The sequence below is a fragment of the Bos javanicus genome, chromosome 18, assembly GCF_032452875.1.
Source record: "Bos javanicus breed banteng chromosome 18, ARS-OSU_banteng_1.0, whole genome shotgun sequence".
NCBI lineage: Eukaryota > Metazoa > Chordata > Mammalia > Artiodactyla > Bovidae > Bos > Bos javanicus.
The window spans coordinates 11,130,722-11,151,437 of NC_083885.1; the positions used below are offsets into that span (position 1 = coordinate 11,130,722).

The following is a 20,716-nucleotide window of genomic DNA, read 5'->3' on the forward strand; positions in this document are numbered from 1 at the left end:
CATTCTGATCACTTCACTGTCCTCCACCTAATTAGATAACCAGGATAGTGTGTGTTCTTCCACAGTGATGTAATGAGGAAGAAAACACTTGGAGAATGTTTTAAACAGTTAGGAAGATGACAGAAAGGCAGGTCAACAGCAGCAGAATGTCAACGACAAGCCAACTGTTGAGCCTTCAGAATCAGTGAAAGTTCTGTGCCTTGCATTTTCATGGATTTTAAATGGTAATATGACCTTTAGGTGCTGACTTTAGGAAAACAAAATTTGATGCATAAAATATGTAAGAATACTCATGGCTTGTGAACTTACACATTTGACAGTGTTAGTATTACCATTTGAGTTTATAAATCATTTCACTTGAGTGATTTGTGGTAAGGTATGTGGTTTACTATATATGTCTTGAATTGTAAGAAAGGCTCTTAACCATTCAGTGTTTTTGCCTGTCAGCAGATTTCATAAAGTTGAACTTTAATTCAGGCATTTAATGTTTGAGCTATTACAGAGGTGGAAATAACGGTTTCAGTTTTGTATCTTCTGTGTGGTATGGAGTCAGTGCTGGCATTTTATGCCATTCCTGTAACACCATTCCTCCGCAGACCTGCCAACTCCTGTGGAAAAGATGGCTTGAAGAGAGCACCCTCCTAAAGTTACTGTCTAAACAGATCCAAGTAGTAAATTATACCAACAACAATGGATTGAAGAGAAGGCTTTTCAGGGGGAAACTTGTTACTGTAGTCAACTTCTGATAATTTGCCCTGAAAGAAGGTAAAATAGATCACCAACGGTGATGACTTGGGACCATAAGTCAGATTTAAAGTTTCAACCCCAGGAAATACCCTGCTCTCTCTCTCTGGCTGCCCTTCCTTGTTTTGATTTTTTTGACCTCCAAATTACAGTGCTTATTGGACTTTAGCAAAATAGTAAACGGAAACGGTGATGTTCTTATAAAAGGAACTTAATTAAATAGTGGTTATACCAAAAAATTGAAAGCGATATTCATACTGGCTTGTCTGTAAGTCGTGAATATTGACTTCTGGATTAGAGCAGTAACGGTCATTCATTTTAGGAGGATTCACTCAACAGGACTGGGACTGTTAGGATTATCCTTGTCTTTGCGCCTGTGCTGTTTGGGCCGAGGAGAGGAGCAGCACGCGGCGGGCTCTGTCGGGTGTTAGCCTCTGGATCAGTGTGTGGCCATTGAAGTTGTTCTGGGGGAGAAACGCTCAATGCACAGTGTGTTATAAAACTGAACATTAAGAGGAAAATCTTAGACAGTAAGATATTTAATCTTAATTTTTTCTACAACCTTTCTTTCCTTTCAAAATGTGACTTTGTTAATGCACACACTCACAAAATAGTCAAAACTTAACTTTAAGGAATCGAAGTAAACATTTCCATTTGAAGAACTGAAAAGTGTTGGTCCTCCCAGACTTCATCCTTTAGTCCCCTTCCTTCTCTCTCACTTGTTTGAGCTCTTTATTTTCTGAGCAGGATTAGGACCCTCTATGAGGAGCTGACCGAGTGAGACATTATCCAGACCCTCCCCATTTCCCTGCAGGGGCCGTGCTGTCTGCCCCAGGTTACAGGGTAAATGAAGTGGTGGAATCGGGGGGCAGACCCTTGTTTCTGCTTGTCTTCCTGGATTCTTGCCCTTAGTCCACTTCTCTGTTGGAATTCCCACTCCTGCAGAGTTTCAAGGCTTCCCAGGTAGCTCAATGGTAAAGAATCTACCTGCAGTTGCAGGAGCCACAGGAGACATGGGTTTGATCCCTGGATTGGGAAGATTCCCTGGAGGAGGAAACGGCAACCCACTCCACCATTTTTACCTGGAAAACGGTCAGAAGAGTCTGGTGGGCTACAGTCCAGGGGGTCACAAAGAGTCAGGCGTGACTGAGTGACTAACACTTTTCACTTCAACTCCACAGGTCGTTCCACACAAACTTGTGTGGAGTCATTTGCCATAATCCATAGCTATTAGTCTCCAGCTTACTTCATCCCATGTGGCTGGTGAACACTGTGTGCTATCCATGGTCTAGGTCAGCGAGTCACGATTGGCCTTGCCTTGAGGACTCGCCAAGGAACAGGATAGGAGAGGAACAGCTGGAGGCTCTTAGCAGAGAGAGCAGCAGGGGGAAGGAGGCGAGGAGACCTGATGGAGCCAATATGTGTCTGCTTGGAAGTTCTGTTAGTCAAGTAGTTGGGTCTGCCTGCGACCCCTTAGTTCTATTAACCTGCAGTTGCTGAACAAACCACTAGGTGGTGCTAAGAGACTTAGCATTGGGGAAGAAAGAGTGAACCTTTTTTTTCTCTTTTCTTTTCTTTTTTTTAACCTGCCTGCTCCTTAAAGTAAGCAACCCTGGGATTGGTTCAGGGGAAGGGTTGATGTAGAACTAAAGGTTCTGTCCAATCAGCACATGCCATTGTCCAGACAAATGTTGGAAAGGAATCAGCTAGTAGTCAATTTTAAATTGGCTGTGTTCACAGATTCCATAGGGCTGGGATGTTTCCACCTGCAGGTGTTCAGATTATTCTGGGCATGTAGCTCAGTGAGAAACATGAGAGGAGAGGCGTTTTCCAGCCTAGAGCAGTTAGTTCCTGACACTTTTTGCACCTGCTTCCCCTTTGAGAGTGGACTTGGCCTTGTCATAAATGATTATTTTTTAACCTGACAAAATACACATCCAAAGCACTTTTGACCATCTGTAAATGTATTTTTGAGGCCTGTAAAACAGTTGTGTGGAAGAGAAGTTTCAGATAAGGTCTTGCATTTATGTCCCCAGTCATTTGCTTTCTGTTTCCTTCAGTGTCTGTATGGAATGGGAGTTGATGCTGTCAGGCCTGTCCCCCTCATAGCCCACCCCCACCTTGGGACACTTTGCTTCCAGCATCATCAGGGAAGTTGATACTGCTCTTTCATGTCCCCTCCCTACCGCTCCCGTAAAAGTCTGCCCTTCCCCTCCCTCCTGCCATCCCGGGATCTCCTGAGCCCCTGCTGTCCCTGTGTGTGTTTCCTCTCGGTGGAGGGCACCACACTCCGCTGGAGGGATTTCTTCTGGTGCCATTTGCTGTCACACGCCTCTTGTCTCCCTCCTCAGCCAGGCTTCCTGCCCCCAGTGCCCTCCACTCTCGCTTTCCCCTCCTGAGGCCCTCCAACTTCCGTCTGCCTCCACTGCTGAGTCCAGCTGCCCTGTCTTCCTCGATCACCGTGACGGTTTCTCCTCAGCCTGTCACTTGGGACGGGGGTGGTCCAGGGGCTCCATTCCCCACCCATTGCTCTCAGGATGTACAGCCCTGAGCTGCAGGGTCCCGTGTGTGAGTGAGTGGAGATGTGTCACTGGCTGGTCTGTGAGGGTCAGCGTACTGTTCAGTGGTGTCGTCCGGGCACCCTTATTTGAGCCTCTGAAACTCTCAAACTGAGCCCCTCATCTCGTCATGGTCCCCCAGAGCCAGCAAAGAACCTGCTTGTCTCCGCGCACATCTCTGGGTGCAAGGCAGCCCGCTTAACTAGAGACATTTTCGAATTTCTGGTGCTGTTTGCTGTCGCACGCCCCGGCCACCCCTGGTTTCTCCAGTCCGTGGATCGGGTGGCACGTCCCCTCCCCTGCCCACCCTCACCCCCCCGCAGAGCCCGTACTGTGTCGTCCCTCCCCGCCTGGTCTGCAGGCTCTGACACGGCAGGGCCACCCCTCGGTTGTCTCTGGGCCTGCAGGTCCTGGTTCCCAGGCAAGGCTTAACCAGCAGCAGCATGGCATTTATCAGAGGTCCTTGTGTTCAGAAGTTGGTTTTGAGTTTTATGACTGTGCCCCATATGGAGAGCAGGGGTGAGGGGAGAGGACCTTGGCAAACTTAGTCTTAACAGATTCCATGGCCTCTCTTCTGAGTTGGTCATGTTTCACTTTTTAATAAATGGGAAAATTATTCTCTATGCTTCCTCAATTAGAGGACAGAGGGCATTTTATCCTCACAGGAGAGAGGGAGGAAGTGGGTGTGTTTGACATTAGAACCTTGCGAATTAATTTCTTCTTTTAATGCTTAAGTCTGGGACCTGCCAGTACAGCTGTGTGTTTAGAAAAGAAAGGCTTCTTTTGTTTTGAGTGTTGCCTTGGGGTGGGTGCCGATATCAAATTCGTGCTCCCTTGTTACTGTTACAAGTCACTGGAGGCAGTGTGGCTGCAGGTTATGAATTTTGGGTACTGACTGCACCTCCTGGCTCCTGTGAGGTCACAGCCAGGCGGGTTAATCTGGAGCCTCGGTTTCCTTTTGTTGAAAGGGGATGGTAGTGCTACCCTGGGATCTCTGAGGATTAAGCACAGTGAGTTAACACTGTGAGCTGGAACGCACTTCCCGAGAATAACTGTGGCTGTCACTGTTAAAGGATTTGTAATGGGACATGGGAGACCTTGTTATAAAGCATCTCTATTAAAAGCATAAAACATTCTTTTATTGCTATTTTAAGACTGGGGAAAAGTGATGTCAAAGATGAGTCTGAGGATAACAAAGCTTGCTCCAAGTCTCTTCCCTAATACTGTTAATACTGTTTTTTAAGCCTTTTCTGTTTCTCATTAAAACAGTTCTTGTGCTTCCTAGTTGATAAATGTCAGTGTTCAGGGAGGGGGGGCCAAATACCTTTGAAAATTCTAATCATTCAATAATTACATGATGAAGAGCTGAACCAAGCTTTGATGGAGCCTGCCTTCCCTGTGGGTGTGACTGCTCTGGAGTAGGCAGTCAGCTTCCAGAGCAGAGCAGGTGAATTGCTCCTGAGACGCTGTTAACACTTTGACTGTGCTCCCATCTTTCAGAGTTACTGGAGAATGTCACCCTGATTCACAAACCGGTGTCATTGCAACCCCGCGGGCTGATCAACAAAGGAAACTGGTGCTACATCAACGCTGTATCCTCCTCAGATGCTGTCCCCAAGGCTGGTTTCTGCAGCATCCTCTTGCCAGGGCACGCTTGACTTAGTTCAGCTTCTGTGGGGCGTCCACCCCATGTTTTGAATCCAAAACTTTGGTTCCTTATTGCTTATTAACTGGGTTATTTCTGACCGCCCCCACACCCCCCCCCCAAAAAAAAAAAGATGATGACTGTCAAAATCAAGCAAGTTTAGTTCTCTAAAATGGTCCTGAAAAAAAAAAGGGGGGGGTGTTCCTGAATAGTAGGGTAGAGTGACCACTTAAACTGGAAATGTGCTAATTGACTTAATCTAGGTTAAGTCAAGATCTTGTTTATAAATTCCTTGGATTTCACAAGGCAGTTATCTCGGGGATTATTTGGTTTGGTTCCTTTTGTGTTTATATATTTCAGTTGTTCAGTGTTCTTGGCTTATTTAGTTTTATATGCTCTTTCCACACTCTGGAGCATCAGTTTAGTTTCCTTTACGCTTCCTCACTGCTGTTGTGTAGACACTGCAAGCCTTGGTGGCTTGCCCGCCGATGTATCACCTGATGAAGCTCATTCCTCTGTATTCGAAAGTGCAAAGGCCTTGTACGTCCACACCCATGATAGACAGCTTGTAAGTAAGCCGCTGAGAGCGGGTCAAGGAGTGGGCTCCCCACTCTGAGAATTAGATTCAGATAGCAAAGTTTTGGATTTCCTATAAACCAATCCTGTTCTTTTTTTTTTTTCTTAATTTACTGTTCATGATTTTGTATGGAAGTTAACCAGAAATGCAACTGTAGCATTGTTTTATCTGTGTTCTTTAGTGTCAGTTGAATAAATTTTAATGTTTAGTAATTTGTATCACTTAAAAAAGATTTAAGAACTCACTAGCCTTTGTAGCATTGGTTAACTAAAGTTTGCTATCTTCATACAAGCTAATACTCTACTTAGCCATCAGGTCTCTTTAGTGATAGTATGTCTTTTTTGAAAAATGTGCTGACTAAATTCATTCATGTCTTCTATTTTTGCTTTATATATCTAAACTGTCATTATTTACACAATATAAATTATGACATTGATGTTGACGTTGAAAAAAAGTGTACTAAACATTTTCTCCCCCATGTTTAGTGTTCGGCTAATGAATGAGTTTACTAATATGCCAGTACCTCCAAAACCCAGACAAGGTGAGTGGAAACAAGGGCTTCTTATACCATTACCTATGGGGAACTATGAAGTCAGATGACTGAGACTGGGAAATTCAGTCTTGCTGGGAAAACAATGTCTTTTTACACGCAGGTTGGTACACCTAAGCTCTTCTTAAGTTTGGGTGGCAGTGGGGGGAATTTTGGTGATCATGCTTTTTGTCATTTCAAGACTTTGTTGGGTTGTGAAAATCTGTGTCCTGTTTCTGTTGCAGCTCTTGGGGATAAAATCGTGAGGGATATCCGCCCCGGAGCTGCCTTTGAACCCACGTATATTTATAGACTCCTGACAGTGATCAAGTCGAGCCTGTCTGAGAAGGTGGGAACTGACGTTCCATAGCGGGCGTGACGCTCGTGCCACACCAGTTGTGTGTTCGCTGCTTGCCCTCTGCTTTCAAGTGTGTGATGAAGCGGGGTTCCGTGGATCTGGGCTTGCTCTGGAGGCAGTTGCTAGGATGGGTTAGAATATGGAATGACAGTCATGGGGGTCAGACAACTCGTGTATCGTTTACTGTGACCACTACTGCTGTGTGTTCGTTCTATAGATTAACTTACTTCCCCCTGTGAAGGTAGGTAGTGTGATAATTGTTTGCTTGTTACATTTGAGGAAAGTGAAGTCACTGTCCAGGGTCCCAGCTAGGAAGTGGTGGAGCCTGGCAGCCAAGCCAGCTCCTTGCCCTCTGAGGGACTGCCCTGCTGCTGCGGGGCTGGGGGCCCTGAGCCACGCCAGCATTCGGGAGGGCTTGCCATCTTCCTCATGCTCCTGCTGCAGCAGCTCCTGGGCCTGTGACTTTCTGACAACCTACAATTTTAATCATACACTGTACTGCTGAAGGCATGGGGCTCAAGGCCCTGGAGGTCTTGTCCAGGGCCCTGACATGTGGCTTTGAAAGGAAATCGGAGCACCCATAGCACAGTGAACTGGAGCATTTCTTTCCTCCCTGATAGAGTTTGTGATAAGTCAAGATGAGCAATGAAATGATGGTCAGGGAAATGCTTTAGGAAACAATGCAGGAAATTCTGTTAAGACTGAGTGAAATAATATTGTTTGAAACCCTGTGGTTTGTAACAAGAGTAGATACTCCGGGCAGTCCAGCAGGATACTACCAGGGGCTCTTCTGTGCTCTCAGTGGAGCCTTGAATGTTAGTTCGGAATTTAGGGATGTTTCTGTGTTGGAAATGTACACATGGAGTCAGTGTGCCCTCTGCTCTCAAGGAGCTCATCCTCCGGTAAGGGAGTTAGATCGATAATTTAAGAAAATAGGCAAGACAAGCTCTGAGGTAGATGCGTGTCCAGATGCTTTAAAAGCCATAGGATGCCAGGGGGGCAGAGGTAAAGCCGGGGGCTTCCCGTCGATGAGCAGCGCTGCCATCCTGTGGCTGTTACATCACTGTTGGCTTGTTGGGGTCCCTGTGAGACCCCAACCTCAGGGTTGGTGCTTAGCTGGAAGATCTCACAGGACTCTGGAGCTGGTCCTTTAGTGGGTTCAGCAGAGCCTGAGGACTCGGGCAGTGTCTGCAGGAACTCCTGAGAGTCCCGTTCGGGTGTAGCCACACAGTCCTCACTCAGGTCCTCCCACGCCACACTGGGACAGCGTGTGGGGTGTGGTCCACCCTGGACGCCCCTTGGAGTCTCAGTGTTCAGGGATTGTGTTAGGGGCCAGTCACATAGGCACTGGCTGCCTTGCACAGACCGAAATTCCAGGCTCCCAGAAGGAAAGCCAGCACTCAGGAGAAACCACGCTGTGCACGATTTGGGCACGTTCCCTTCCTAGTTCCTGGAATGGTGGGAGCCCTCCCGAAACCCAAGTTCCCAGATGCCAGCTGAGGCCCAGCCCAGCGAGCAGCCCTTTCCCAGCACTGTTAGCTCTTCTCTGTGTCTTGGGCTGTGCCAGCCTCTGCCGTTTCCCACAGACACACACCAGAAGCCCCCGTCCACAGCTCCAGTTACATGAGAGTAAGCAGATCTGCTCAGAGACCACAAGCAGAAGAGCTTGCAGATCCCTGAAACACGCACATGGTTATGCACCAAAGAGTGAAGTGTGAAGCGATCATGATAAATTACATGATCAGATGAAACCATGTGAGATGATACCTCATCTCATGTCTCTGTATGACGGTCTTGTGTGATTCATCTACCACTGATATACTGATGTGTGAAACAGGCAGCTGAGTCTTTAAATGAGTAGTTTTTCACATATAACATCTTTTCTACCTTGGTTGCCCATTGTCAAAAATGGAAGGAGACATACAGGGGCTGTTAATTTTACAGCTTACAGTTACAGTGTGCATGGTGACCCCTGGGGTTGTACAGTGGGGTGGCCTAGACATTGAGTTCATGTTTTTATTTCATTTTAATAAAAAAGAAACTTTTAAAATAACTTATCATGAAGGTAGTATCTATTTATTTTAGGAAATTTCAGAAATAGAGAAAAGCAAAAATGAAAAAAACAAAACACCCTTTTTATTGCTTAGAGATAAATGTTTAATCTCCCTCCCTCTCCTCTTCTTCACCATCTTAATTGTCAAGAAAAAATCCATATGGTTTTGGGGAAACTCTTTATGTTAAATCTTATTGAACATTTCAGGAGAAGGCTAGTTTGTATATGCAGATAATATACTCTGTGCAGGCCTTGGAGAGTAATCTGTTAAAATTAACATGATCCTATTTGACCTTCTCAGGGTCGACAAGAAGATGCCGAAGAGTACTTAGGCTTCATTCTAAATGGACTCCATGAGGAAATGCTGAACCTAAAGAAGCTTCTCTCACCAAATAATGATAGTAGGTTTCAGTGTGTTTACTACAGAAGTGTGTAGAACATTTTTTTAAGAATCTTTCTTAAACAGATGCTATGTATAATCTTCATATAATAAGTTGCCTTCTGCACAACAGTCACCCACCCTTCAAGAATCACTTGTTTGCTCGTTAAGGAAGGTAACTGATTACTTTTACATTGCTTATTATGTACCACTGAGAATGTTGTATTTTGTATATTCAAGAATTTGTCCAGAACCTTTGCTTTTTCCCCTACAACTTGTAATTGAGAAAATGGTTAAACATGGAGAAAAGCTGAAAGAATAGTTTGGTGATCACCTGTATGACTGGTGGAGTCTGCAGTGGTTACCACACTGTCCTTACTAATCTGTGTCTATCCCCATTGCCCCACCAGAGGAGTTTTTCCCCTGAAAGTGATTCAAAATCAAGTTACAGATGGTGGTTTAGTTCACTTCTGGTAAAGCACGCATCCCCTGAGGTAGGGGTGACTTTCCTGGTACCCTGAGTCCCCTCGCAAGTGAAGGAGCCTGACTGCGATAACGCGGCAGAGTGTGCTTCCCCATCCACGTGCGTGCCCTGGGTGTCCCCTGGTGTCATCCATCCCTGGCCAGACCAGCGGCACACGGGGGCATCATACCATTGCATTTGTCCCCAGTGTACCACCCTGAGTTCACTCTGACGCTGCAGTTGACAGATCTGTGTAGGTGGCTCATGTAAAACCTTCTTTTATTTTTGTTCTTTGTGTAAATGTGTATAGTAGCCTAAGCAGATGGTCTGCTTTTCAGAACTTACTATTTCCAATGGACCCAAAAGCCACTCAGTGAATGAAGATGAGCAGGAAGAACCAGGAGAAGGAAGTGAGGACGAATGGGAGCAAGTGGGTCCCCGAAACAAGACCTCAGTCACTCGCCAGGCGGACTTTGTTCAGACCCCCATCACTGGCATTTTTGGTGGACACATCAGGTTTTACGCTTTTCTTTTTCAAAAGTACTTATTTATTTGGCTGAGCTGGGTCTTATTTGTGGCATGTAGGAACTTCCATCTTCAGTAGCAGCATGTGGGATCTAGTCCCTGACCAAGGACCAAACCCAGGCTCCCCGCATTGGGAGTGTGGAGTTTTAGCCACTGGACCGCTGCAGAAATCCCGGTTTTATGCTTTTTCTGGAATAATTTAGCGTTTGCATTTTTTTAGGGTTTTGCCATTTTGCTGGAGGGGGTGGTGTAAGATTTGTCCTAAGAAACTTTGGACGGGATGCTTTGCCTCTGCACTGTGTGCCTGCTCTGTTCTTGGGCCTCCTGACACCTTGCTGGCCCCACAGGACCCATGGTGGCACTCCTGCGGAAGGCACTACCCCACCGGTCTGCCAGTGGCTCCTGGCCCCCAGCCCCCTCAACCCTGAACACACTTGACATTCCCTCTGTTAGCTGCTCACAGCCTGGAAGGAAGAGAAAGACAAGTTAATGGAAATACATGTTTTGTTAAGACATTCATGTATCTGATTGGAGGGGTTTTAGGCCCTGGAGCCAGCTGAGCTGGTAAGTTGAGGGAGAAGCTTTTTACATTGAGGAAGACGGGTGGCACCTCCTTGCCACAGCGCCCTCAGGCCAGCTGCCCTTTGCTCATTCACGAAGTCCTAGAAGGAAAGTTTTTGCTTATTCAGTTATGTTGGAGCTGTTCAGTACCACGTGATGTGGAGTTCAGTAGAACTTGCGCTGACTCCAAGGATCTCCTTGCTCCTCCAGAGTCCTCAGGGACCTCATTACAGTTCAGTCGTCTTCTGAAGGCCCTAGCTTCGCCTTCAGGAGTGTGTTTTTTTTTTTTTTTTTTAAAGTAAGGCTCTTAGCTTTCCGTTGTCCTAAATCAAGAAGTAATGCCCTTATCAAGGCATTGGGGAAGTTCGGTCCCTCTGCTAAAACAGCTTAGGTCGAGTGCCTTTTAGCAGGCTGATGAGAACCTCATCAGCTGATGATCAGGCCTCCCGGACTGGTCTCTCGACCTTGAACGTGTGGTTCCTGTGCCCTCACTGTGGACTGGACTCTGCAGGCCCCTTCCTATTTTGGAGTCTGTTGTGTCAGTCTCCAACTGAAAGGTTTTCTCCTAAAATCCACCCCCTTCTGGGAGCTTTTCAGTTTCCCAAGGAGACCAACACCTTTCTCCACCTTTCCCACCCTCTTGATAGAGTCCAGGCCTGTTACGCTTTGGGACCAAGGGAACAGCCGCTGCTCTCCGGGCTGCCTCCTCACGGGGGCCTGGAGGTGCTGCCGTGCTGTGTGTCGGGGAAGCAGCGAGAGAGAAGAAAACCGTGGCAGGAAGCTGCTGACTTGCCCTTCACAGCAGTTCCTCATGAAGTCTAACCACCGTCCACCCCTTAATTTCTGTGTAAACTAGGGAACTTGTGCTGCAGAGTCAGAGTTCCGTGTTGAGCTCCTTGCTGAGGCTCGATGAGACATGGGCCCAGCACACACTTTTACTCAAAAAAACTTAGACAAAGGAAAATGAAATGGAAAACCAGCTAAGGAAGCAAGGCTGAGCTGTGGCCGCCTCCCTGTCACACACATCTTGCTCTCCTTCCTTTGTGGAGTCATTTTCAGGGGCGAATGCTACCCAAGACATTCTGTGTACCTTGGAGTTCACTCTTATTAAAACAGCCTGCAGGGACTTGCCTGCTGGTGCAGTGGATAAGAATCCGCCTGCCAATGCAGGGGACACCAGTTCAATCCATAATCTGGGAAGATTCCACATGTCCCAGAGCAACTAAGCCCAAGCGCCACGCCTCTGAGCCTACGCTCTAGAGCTCGTGCTCAGCAAAGAAGAGTAGCCCCTGCTTGCTACAACTAGAGAAAGCCCGCGCAGAGCAGCAAAGACCCAGCACAGCCAAAAATAATAAAAATTTAAAAATCAATCAATCAATCAATAAAACAGCCTGCGAGACTTTGAGAGGATACAAAAAGAGCCAGCGTTTTGACTGTGGCAAGATCGTCACCTTTGCTAACTGGTGCATTAAATAAAGTGGAGAAGGCCTTTGGAAGCCTTCCAAATTTCCACCTGGTGGATTGAGTTGCTAGAAATTCTTTCGAGGTGGTATTGAGCAGAGTTATATTAAAATTCAGCATAGTTTTGGCATTTCTGTCCTCTCCTGTCACCTGACAGAGATGCTGGAAAATCTTGCTTGTGGCACCATAATCTCGTTTGTTTTTCCTGTCCTGCTGCATAACCTTGGGGAGCGGGAAGGCGGGCTCTTAGGTGCGCTGTGCTCTCCACCCCCAGGTCTGTGGTTTACCAGCAGAGTTCAAAAGAGTCTGCCACCCTGCAGCCGTTCTTCACCCTGCAGCTGGACATCCAGTCCGACAAGATACGCACCGTGCAGGACGCACTGGAGAGCCTGGTGGCCAGAGAGTCTGTCCAGGGTTACACCACCAAAACCAGACAAGAGGTGTGATCGCTGTCTGTCTGGGACATTTGTCCTGGGGCTCTCCGTGGGGCGATGGGGGGAGCACGGATCTGGAATGAGGAAAAGTGGGTTTCAGCTCTGCTCCTCAGATCAGTTGTTGAACATGTTTTGCACTGAAAGCTTCTACGTGTGAGAATGAAATGGCTGAAACATCATGGTCTCTGGTGCTGACTGTGGAACTGTGGTCAGGTTTTTATTCATTCACCATTCGTATAGTGTGTGAGACACTCGACTCTAGATGCTCCATGGGAATCTAGAGATGGCAGGGCCATTTCCACCCTTGGGATCTCTGTCTGAATGGAAGGACAGGCAAGAAGGCATCTGGAAACCAAAAAAAGCCGGGGCGGTGGCCACTAGGCTTGCTTCCCCAAAGCCTGACCCCCGTCATACACCTTCAGCCAGACAGGCGGGCACTTCTCCGGAGGTTTGCTGGGTGTTTTTTCTGTGCTGCTGTCTTTTGGATTGTGACTTGAACAAGTAATTTCTACCGAAACTATTCTCCATAGAAACATAGGAAGCATCAACACGTTTGAAATTACAGAGAACAGTACATAAAGAGGTTAAATTTGCTTCTGAAGATCCATTTTAATAAGAAGCAGCATTCAGTAGACTTTTGAAAGTGCTTAAGGGGCATTTCCGGAGAAGGCAATGGCAACCCACTCCAGTACTCTTGCCTGGAAAATCCCATGGACGGAGGAGCCTGGTAGGCTGCAGTCCATGGGGTCGCTAGGAGTCGGACACGACTGAGCGACTTCACTTTCACTTTTCACTTTCATGCATTGGAGAAGGAAATGGCAACCCACTCCAGTATTCTTGCCTAGAGAATCCCAGAGATGGGGGAGCCTGGTGGACTGCCATCTATAGGGTCGCACAGAGTCGGACATGACTGAAGCGACTTAGCAACAGCAAGGGGCATTTCAAATGGATAAAACTGGAACTGTTATAAAACCAGTGGTTAGACCAAACAGCTTTAAGGTCATTTAAAGCATCTAATGCAAGAAACACATTGGGCTCAGCTTTCTCTGTATTTTGAGAATTACTAAAAAATGAGTCAATACGTATGTAATTTAAGGTATTACTAAGTTAGCCTTTGGATTTTTATGCCAGTTTAATGCCCTAGGACAAAAGTTCTTAACTTGGCCTAGGGCCCCGAGCTGCGTCTGTAGGGTTGTCAGCATGTACTGAAGGAGGTCGGTGGCGCTCAGAAAGAGCCCACTGGATTCTCTAAAGATGTGTGCCTCAGGAAGGTGTGAGATGCGCCGCCCCGGAACGCTGAGTTCTGGTGTGGGCGGTGGCCCCAGGTCTGCCTCTCGAAGTGAGACGGCGTGTCTGCTGTGCTCTGTCTCAGGTGGAGATCAGTCGGAGAGTGACTCTGGAAAAGCTCCCTCCTGTGCTCGTGCTGCACCTCAAACGGTTTGTCTATGAGAAGACCGGTGGCTGTCAGAAGCTCATCAAAAATATCGAATATCCTGTGGACTTGGAAATTAGTAAAGGTAACAGCTGTGTAAGGCAAAAGTGTTAATGGCGACGCTCTGGTGATGCTGGAAACTAGCCAGCTTCTTGAAGCTTAAGCTTTTCCATCCCCTGTCAGGATTCAGAAGGGCTCGCTCCTGATTTTTTTTGTTTTACATTACTTGACTCCTTAATAGAGTTTTAGGTTAAAATTCTCACAAAAATGGCTTTTTAAAGACAAAGTAAAAAAATGAATAAACCATATGAACATATTACTAGGTGAGAAAAATACTAAAATATATAAAAACTTTATGGATCAGTGGTAATAAATACTTCTCCTTACACCGAATATTAGTAACTGTGGGAGCAGCCTGCTTAATTGGGCTTTCTAGAGGATGGGGAACGTTGCCCTCTGGCACCAGTGGCCCTGCTCAGAGCTGCGGCCCAGCCCCAGGTCTCCGCCAGGTCACTGGGGCTCCAGCTTGGGCACTTGGTGGTCCAAGCACCCCATTGTCCTGCTAAGAGTGAGCTTGAAGGAAAACTTCCCTAGAAAACTTCAGAATTTAAGAGAGATGTTATGTGTGAAACTGCAGTTCCCTCAGGAGCATAACAAACTAGAGGTGATGCTCAGAGTGTCCAGGTGCCTGGAGACAGAGGACATGGGTGCAGTCCAGGGTGGGCTCCTGGAGGACCGGGCCTGCCGTCCTCCTCCCCTGCCTCCCCACACCACCCGGCCCTGCAACCTGCCAGGCAGCAGGACCTGCGGGCAGTGGGCCTCATGCTCCCTCTCGCTCCAGTGGGCTCTGCTCTCAGCCCTGTTCTCAGGAGTGGCCGTCTTCTGCCTGTAGGTGTGCTCCCAGTGCCAGTTCACAGGCTGCTTGAGGACCAGAGGGGGGAAGAAATGTCAACCGAAAATCATCTTACTGTTTGTTCGAATTTTGTGATCTGGGGCACGTGGATAATGTTTCCCATCTTAGGCTTTCCAGGGCTGCTTTGTTTTTATCTTTCTTTTCCACTTTTTAGAACCTCTGCTTGTAAGGAGTTTCTAGCATGAACTTGAGGCTCACTGCCCATCCCCTGATGGGTGGGTTCTGGTGACGTGATTACTGCCTCTCTGCTCAGTTGTCTGCAGACGAAGGGCTGGAGTGCTGGCGGGTCTCCCTGGTCCACAGGGTGGTGACTTGAATGGAGGCCGCCATCTGCCCCCTTTTTCTGAGACCCTGGTATGTCAGCCCTTTTATAGATTGAAATTGTTGATATTTTGTTTTTCAGAACTGCTCTCTCCAGGGGTTAAAAATAAGAACTTTAAATGCCACAGAACCTATAGGCTGTTTGCAGGTAAGTAAACTTTGTATGACATGATACTTCCCTATTAAAGCGATGATTAAAAGGTTTTATACACAGGCACAATTTTATATTGTTATAATACCGTGTAATGTAGAGAAAAATTGTTGGTATCCCTGTGGGCTTTATTAGTCTGTAAATCATTTGAAAATGTGTGTTTTACCTAAAATTTGGTGTGTTTGCAATTTGACAGAATGTCTTCCTGGCTCGCTCTAAAACTCAATCCAGTGTACGGCCTCATTTCACATGATGTTTCTGTCTTGGAGCCAGAGGAGTGAGGTTGTCAGGCTGGGAACCCTCCCTACTGGGGATGGGGTGCCCATGGCCAATTGTGTTGGGTTTTTTGGCCATTTTTATTAGACTTTTCTAGCTTCTCTCCCACCCCCCTTTTGTGTTGCCTTCTGTGAGCCTGTTTGTAATGACTGTTATTTATTGGCCCTCACCAGTTCATTGACCTTTCCACCAGATACTTCTTATGTAGAACCCCATTTAGTCCTTAACAGTTTCCTGAGAGGAACGCAGTGCTGTCCCCATTTTGTAGAAGAACACACTGAAGCTGTGGAGGAGCACTCACTGCTCCGTGCCCTTTCGTGGCAGAGTAGAGCTTCGCACTCTTGCCCTGGGTCCGCCCCCAGTGCTCGGAATGTGGGTGTGGGCGGTGGGTGGTTCAGGGGCCCTGTGAGAACATGTTGGGCCCAGTCAGCCTTTTCTTCCCAGTGGGTCCTGCTCCCTCTGACTTGTTCTTCTCCCCAAGGTGGCTCATCACAGCCTGGCCCCAGCCTGCTGGGAGCTGGTGGGCACTGCCTTCCCCTGGCCTGCTGTGGGCTGGACGCTTGGCCTCTCTGCGGCCTGCCTGTGAGACCAGAGGCCCCCAGGGTGCAGCCTGGCCTCTGAGGTTTGTCACTGAGGTCCCAGGGCACGAACATGTTTCTCTAAGTCCCCCTGTAGCTCTCCCTTGGAGTCCTTGCAGAGTGGGTGATGTCACAGGCAGGATTAGGAGGTCTCGTCTCTTGGTCAAGGGGACCATGGTGAGAGCATGGACTCCACCTGCCTGCACCCCTGAGTCCCCATCGTGAGCCTTCTGACCTCAGAAGTAAGGTCACTGGATGGGTTGCAATTCTCTGTACAATGTGAGTAAAGAGGTACTTATTTAAAGATGGTTTTGACTGTGGGACAAAGAAAACGAGTTAGTACAGTGCATAAGCTTTTGAAAATCTCTGGTTCTCGGCTCTGCTTCTATGACAGTGAGCTTGCTGGGTATCCATGATACGTCACCACGTTAGCTATGGGGTTACTGTTTAAGAAGTCCGAATACAGGTAGAGGCTTCTCTTCTGAATATTTAGAATGAAGTGTCTCAAAGGAAATGCAAATCAGTTAAATCCACAGGTCCTTTCAGTCCCAGTGACCTGGTCACTAAAAAAAAAAAGGCCCATAACTCTTTCCCAAGTCAGGTAGGCCTTAGAGGTAAAGTGTGGCAACCTCTCCGTTGGGAGCCTGCAGGACAGGATGAAGCCGCCTCCTGGTGTTGGTCCCTTGGCTGGTTTCCCACCTGATGGCCCTACAGTCTTGCTCTCCTCGTGTGACCAGTCACGTTCGTCACTGGTGGGCCAGTGCCCCGTGCCCTCTGAGCCCCAGCAGAGCCCAGCTCTGACCAGCCCAGGTCCCTGGCTCAGGGTGGGTTCGAGTCTCCTTATGAGGGGAGAGTGCACTGACATTCAGGTGTATTTATTGCTGAATCTCATGCCAGATTGTGCCTCTCTGCCTGAGAGACTGTCCTTCATGCCACTCACGGTAGCACATAGCTCCCCCTGGCCGCACTGCCGTCCCCTTCTCAGAATGTCACCAGAGGCTGCTTCCTTCACGCAGGCTGGGTCTGCTGCTGGGCAGGACATTCCTGGGCCCTCCTTTTCATGGAAGTGGGCAGTGCCTTTCCGAAGAAAAATAGCAGTGGCCAGTGTGCTGTGTCTGCCGGGTGGCTCCACAGGTGCCCACTCAGCCTAGCTAACTGCCCAGGCAACCCTCCTGGGGCAGTGCTGTCCTTGTCATGGGTGACAGTCCTCAGCAAATCTCAGATTCTTGGTTTTTTCACGTAGTATAAGCCTATTTCTAAACCACCAAACAGTCCTAATCTGTCCTATGAAAAAATTCATCTTGTTGGTAATGTACTTGGCATTCCTCCTAGTGGGTTCGGCTTTTCCATGTTTCCACGCTGTCCAGGATTCAGACACTCTGCTGAGAACAGTCTGGAGGTGGGGTTGGCTGGATCAGGGCCTGGGGTTTGGGTCTCAGTGTGCGGTCCCCCAGGGCGCTGGGCTGACGGCTCTGCAGACCGTGTCTCCTGTGTGTCCTGCTTCCCAGGGGACCGTCCCCAGGCCCAAGTCTTCACAGGGCTCACAGATGGGACGACCCCATTATAAATTGGCATTCCTTTCATGGTTTGGGAGGTTTGAACATGTTATCACAGTATAGATGTGTGACTCTGTGTTGTAACTTGTTGAGGGTTTGAGTTTAGACGGCCTTGCTGTGTGTGTCATGTTTCTCTGTCCCACCTGGCTTGGTGTGGGGTTTCGTGAGACTGGGGGGTACCGTAGGCACTGCTGTGTGAAGCCGCTCTCACGGCGCCCGGCCCTCTTTTGCAGTGGTCTACCACCACGGCAGCAGCGCCACGGGCGGCCACTACACCACGGACGTCTTCCAGATCGGGCTCAACGGCTGGCTGCGCATCGACGACCAGACGGTCAAGGTGGTCAGCCAGCAGCAGGTGGTGAGGCCCGCCGCCGAGCGCACAGCCTACCTCCTGTACTACCGCCGCGTGGACCTGCTATAGCCGAGCCCACGCCGCGCGCAGACTCGGCACTCACCGCCTCCCCTCTTCTCTTTAGTGGCTCTTTAGAGAGAAGCTCTTTCTCCCTGTCGCAAAAATGGGCTAGAGTGAAAGGAGACGCCTTGGGTTTTGTGCACAACATAGCTTCTGTTGACTTCTGACTTCCAAATCAAAATCATCTGGTGAAAGACTGTCTCTTGATTCAAGAAAATACATGAGAAACACATTTCTGAAATAATGCTGATTCCTGAGTAAGAAGGGGAACTTGCGTTTGATTCCCGGTCTAATTGCATAGTAGAGTAAGTCCTGCACCAGCAACAACACTTGTAAATTTGTGAAAATGAATTTTATCTTTCCTTAAAAAGGATAAATTTTTTAATCCATCACACTTTCACCCCTCACCCTTTAGTTTTTGATAAAGGATAAAAATGAGCCAGTTACCAGAGAAGAAATAGTTCTTCAAAAGATAAACACACACACAAAAAGTTGCTGGTTCCTAACAGGAAAAATACATTTTAATAATTGTGCGATGAGAAGCTGCTTACGTACACATTGCAGATCAAATATCTGGAGTTACGATGCCAGTCACATAGAAGGGTAATTGTAACTTTATTGCCATTAAAAGATTTCAGAACGCATTCATGCTTCTGTGTACACATAATGAAAAAGGAGCAAAATAGCGAAGATTGGTATTTCCCTCCGTCTGCTGTCTAATTCTGCTGTCTGCTCTTCTACGATGCCGCGTCTCTAATTGTACACAGTTAGTGATAGCTAGGAGTATACAGTTGTCGCCCATCAATAAAAATCACAAAGTTGGTTTAAAGCTGCATGTGTGGTGTTTCTTTGACAGCGAGTGCCTTTTCCAGTAACTGGAGTTCAAGCAGGCAGGACTGCGCTGCCAGAATTAGAGTAAGCCCTTGGTGCAGCCTGCCGTGTTTGCGAACGCCGACCCAGCCCTCAGATGGTCGTTGTTCACTGTTCCCAGAGTTGCTGATGCTAGTGATTTGGATAGGTGGATTTTTTAAGATCTTCAAATAGCAGAAATGGGGGTTGGTGAGTGCTCTCCCCGTTGTGTTGTCCCCTGCGTTGCTCAGTTCACAGAGGTGGGGAGTGTGGGTCTTGCCCAAGCATCCCTGTCATTGCCCGCCACCAAGCCTCCTGACTGCGCCATGGACACCACCTCTGGATGTGGAAAGGAAGCCTTTCGAGATGGAAGAGATGGAGAGACGTCATGCATGTCAGGCATTCCCTGGCCCACGGCGCCATGGTTCTGGAAGGCCCTGCACAGGCCCCTCACAGCAGTGAGCTGGGGTCCCCAGAGATGCGGATTACGTGGTCCAAGCTCTTCCTTTTAGCATCCGCTGCTCATAGCCATGTGTCACTGTGAGCTTACTTTTAGAACTACAGTGCTGTTAGAGCACGGGTAGCCGTACCCAGTATTGTGTACAGGACAGGAGTGTGTACATGTATGTAACTGAGTCACCATGCTGTACACCGGAAATGCAACATTGTAAATCAGCTGTACTTCAATAAAATATATGCACATTAAAAAACTGTAGCACTAACGTTGTCCCCTGGGCCTGCTTGCTGTGTCGTTGCTCTGCTCCGATTTGCTTAGCTTCTTTATGAGTCGTAATCAGCCTCTCATTAAAATTGTGTGTGATTGTTATGGAACACATGGGGTCCAGAGTAAGTTTGGGGAAAGCAGCCTGCACAGCAGTAGCCCCACCACACGGTAGGAGCCTCTTCCAGAGCCTGGTGCTGTTTGTTCTACACTGTGATCTGCGAACTGGGGCAGGGCATCCTGTGTGAGCGGCTTGCCTGTCCTGAGGTTTAGCCTCTATAACTGGTGTTGGTTACAGTGTCCCCGTGAGTCAGCAAGCGTCCTGTCCAGAACAAGGCCTCCCAGTTGGGAGGCGCCGTTCCCAGGAATCTGAAACGGGCCAGGACAGAACGCTGCTGTTGTTGGTACACTGCCTACTTCCAGATCTTTGCACCCACCCTGTGTATTTCAGTATTTTCTCTCGGATGTCATTCAGGGATCTCTTCATGGTCTTTAAATTGCTAAGTCACCTATTTTGTCAAGCTCAAAGTATGTTGGAAATGACTGAAATATTAGGAAGCTTCAGAAGATCTTGTCTCTCAGAAGTGGTTGGAGATGAATTCAGTCCAGCGGGCCTTTGGGTATCTTGGTCACCCTGTCCCGTGTGGCGGTGCTGCATTCACTCTTGAGCGCTGCTGTCCCTTCTGGCACGTCAGACTCGTAGATTCTGTGTCTGGCAGCCAGCAAAGGGCTCCTCTGTTATCCTGTATACAAGTGTGTTGTCTGAAAGACCACTCATGGCCCCCTACTCCCTGACAGCTCTGGTCATGTTTATGACAGATACACAACTTTCCAGTTTTCTTGTGCTTACACAGGATCAGCGTGCCCGGCTGCAGACGAGCAAAGCTCAGGAAGGGGCCGACTGTATAGTGAGGAGATGCCAGCCTGGAATTCACAACTCTCTGCCTTTGGTTCCCTGGAGGGACTGATTGACCCTTGGGAAATTGAGATCATTCTAGCAAGTCCAATGCTTTCTAGGGTCCCACGTGAACTGTGGGTCTCTCCATGTCCTTGAGATTTTGGACTCAATGTTCAGTATTCTGTGCTGCAGATTTTAGTATATCTTAGAAGTCTCATAGACTTGTTTCCTTGGCTTTAAGGCATTTACATTCGGACCTTGGCCCATGAACCTTGTTGTTGGGGTTGCAAATTGAGTGATTTGACCTGTGTTTGTCACTGGC

General features: G+C 47.9%; 1 protein-coding gene across 1 annotated transcript in view; it reads left to right on the forward strand.

The window, feature by feature from the left end:
- The window catches only part of USP10 (ubiquitin specific peptidase 10), a 63,486-nt gene extending 44,731 nt beyond the window's left edge, over positions 1-18,755 (forward strand). Inside the window, exons 5-14 of the mRNA XM_061386890.1 lie at positions 4,803-4,894; positions 5,406-5,515; positions 6,010-6,065; positions 6,299-6,402; positions 8,766-8,865; positions 9,645-9,822; positions 12,128-12,293; positions 13,660-13,804; positions 15,036-15,101; positions 17,748-18,755. Of these exons, the coding sequence (XP_061242874.1) occupies positions 4,803-4,894; positions 5,406-5,515; positions 6,010-6,065; positions 6,299-6,402; positions 8,766-8,865; positions 9,645-9,822; positions 12,128-12,293; positions 13,660-13,804; positions 15,036-15,101; positions 17,748-17,935 (1,205 nt within the window). The 3' untranslated portion in view covers positions 17,936-18,755. The remainder of the gene's footprint in view (positions 1-4,802; positions 4,895-5,405; positions 5,516-6,009; positions 6,066-6,298; positions 6,403-8,765; positions 8,866-9,644; positions 9,823-12,127; positions 12,294-13,659; positions 13,805-15,035; positions 15,102-17,747) is intronic.
- Positions 18,756-20,716: the final 1,961 nt, after the last annotated feature.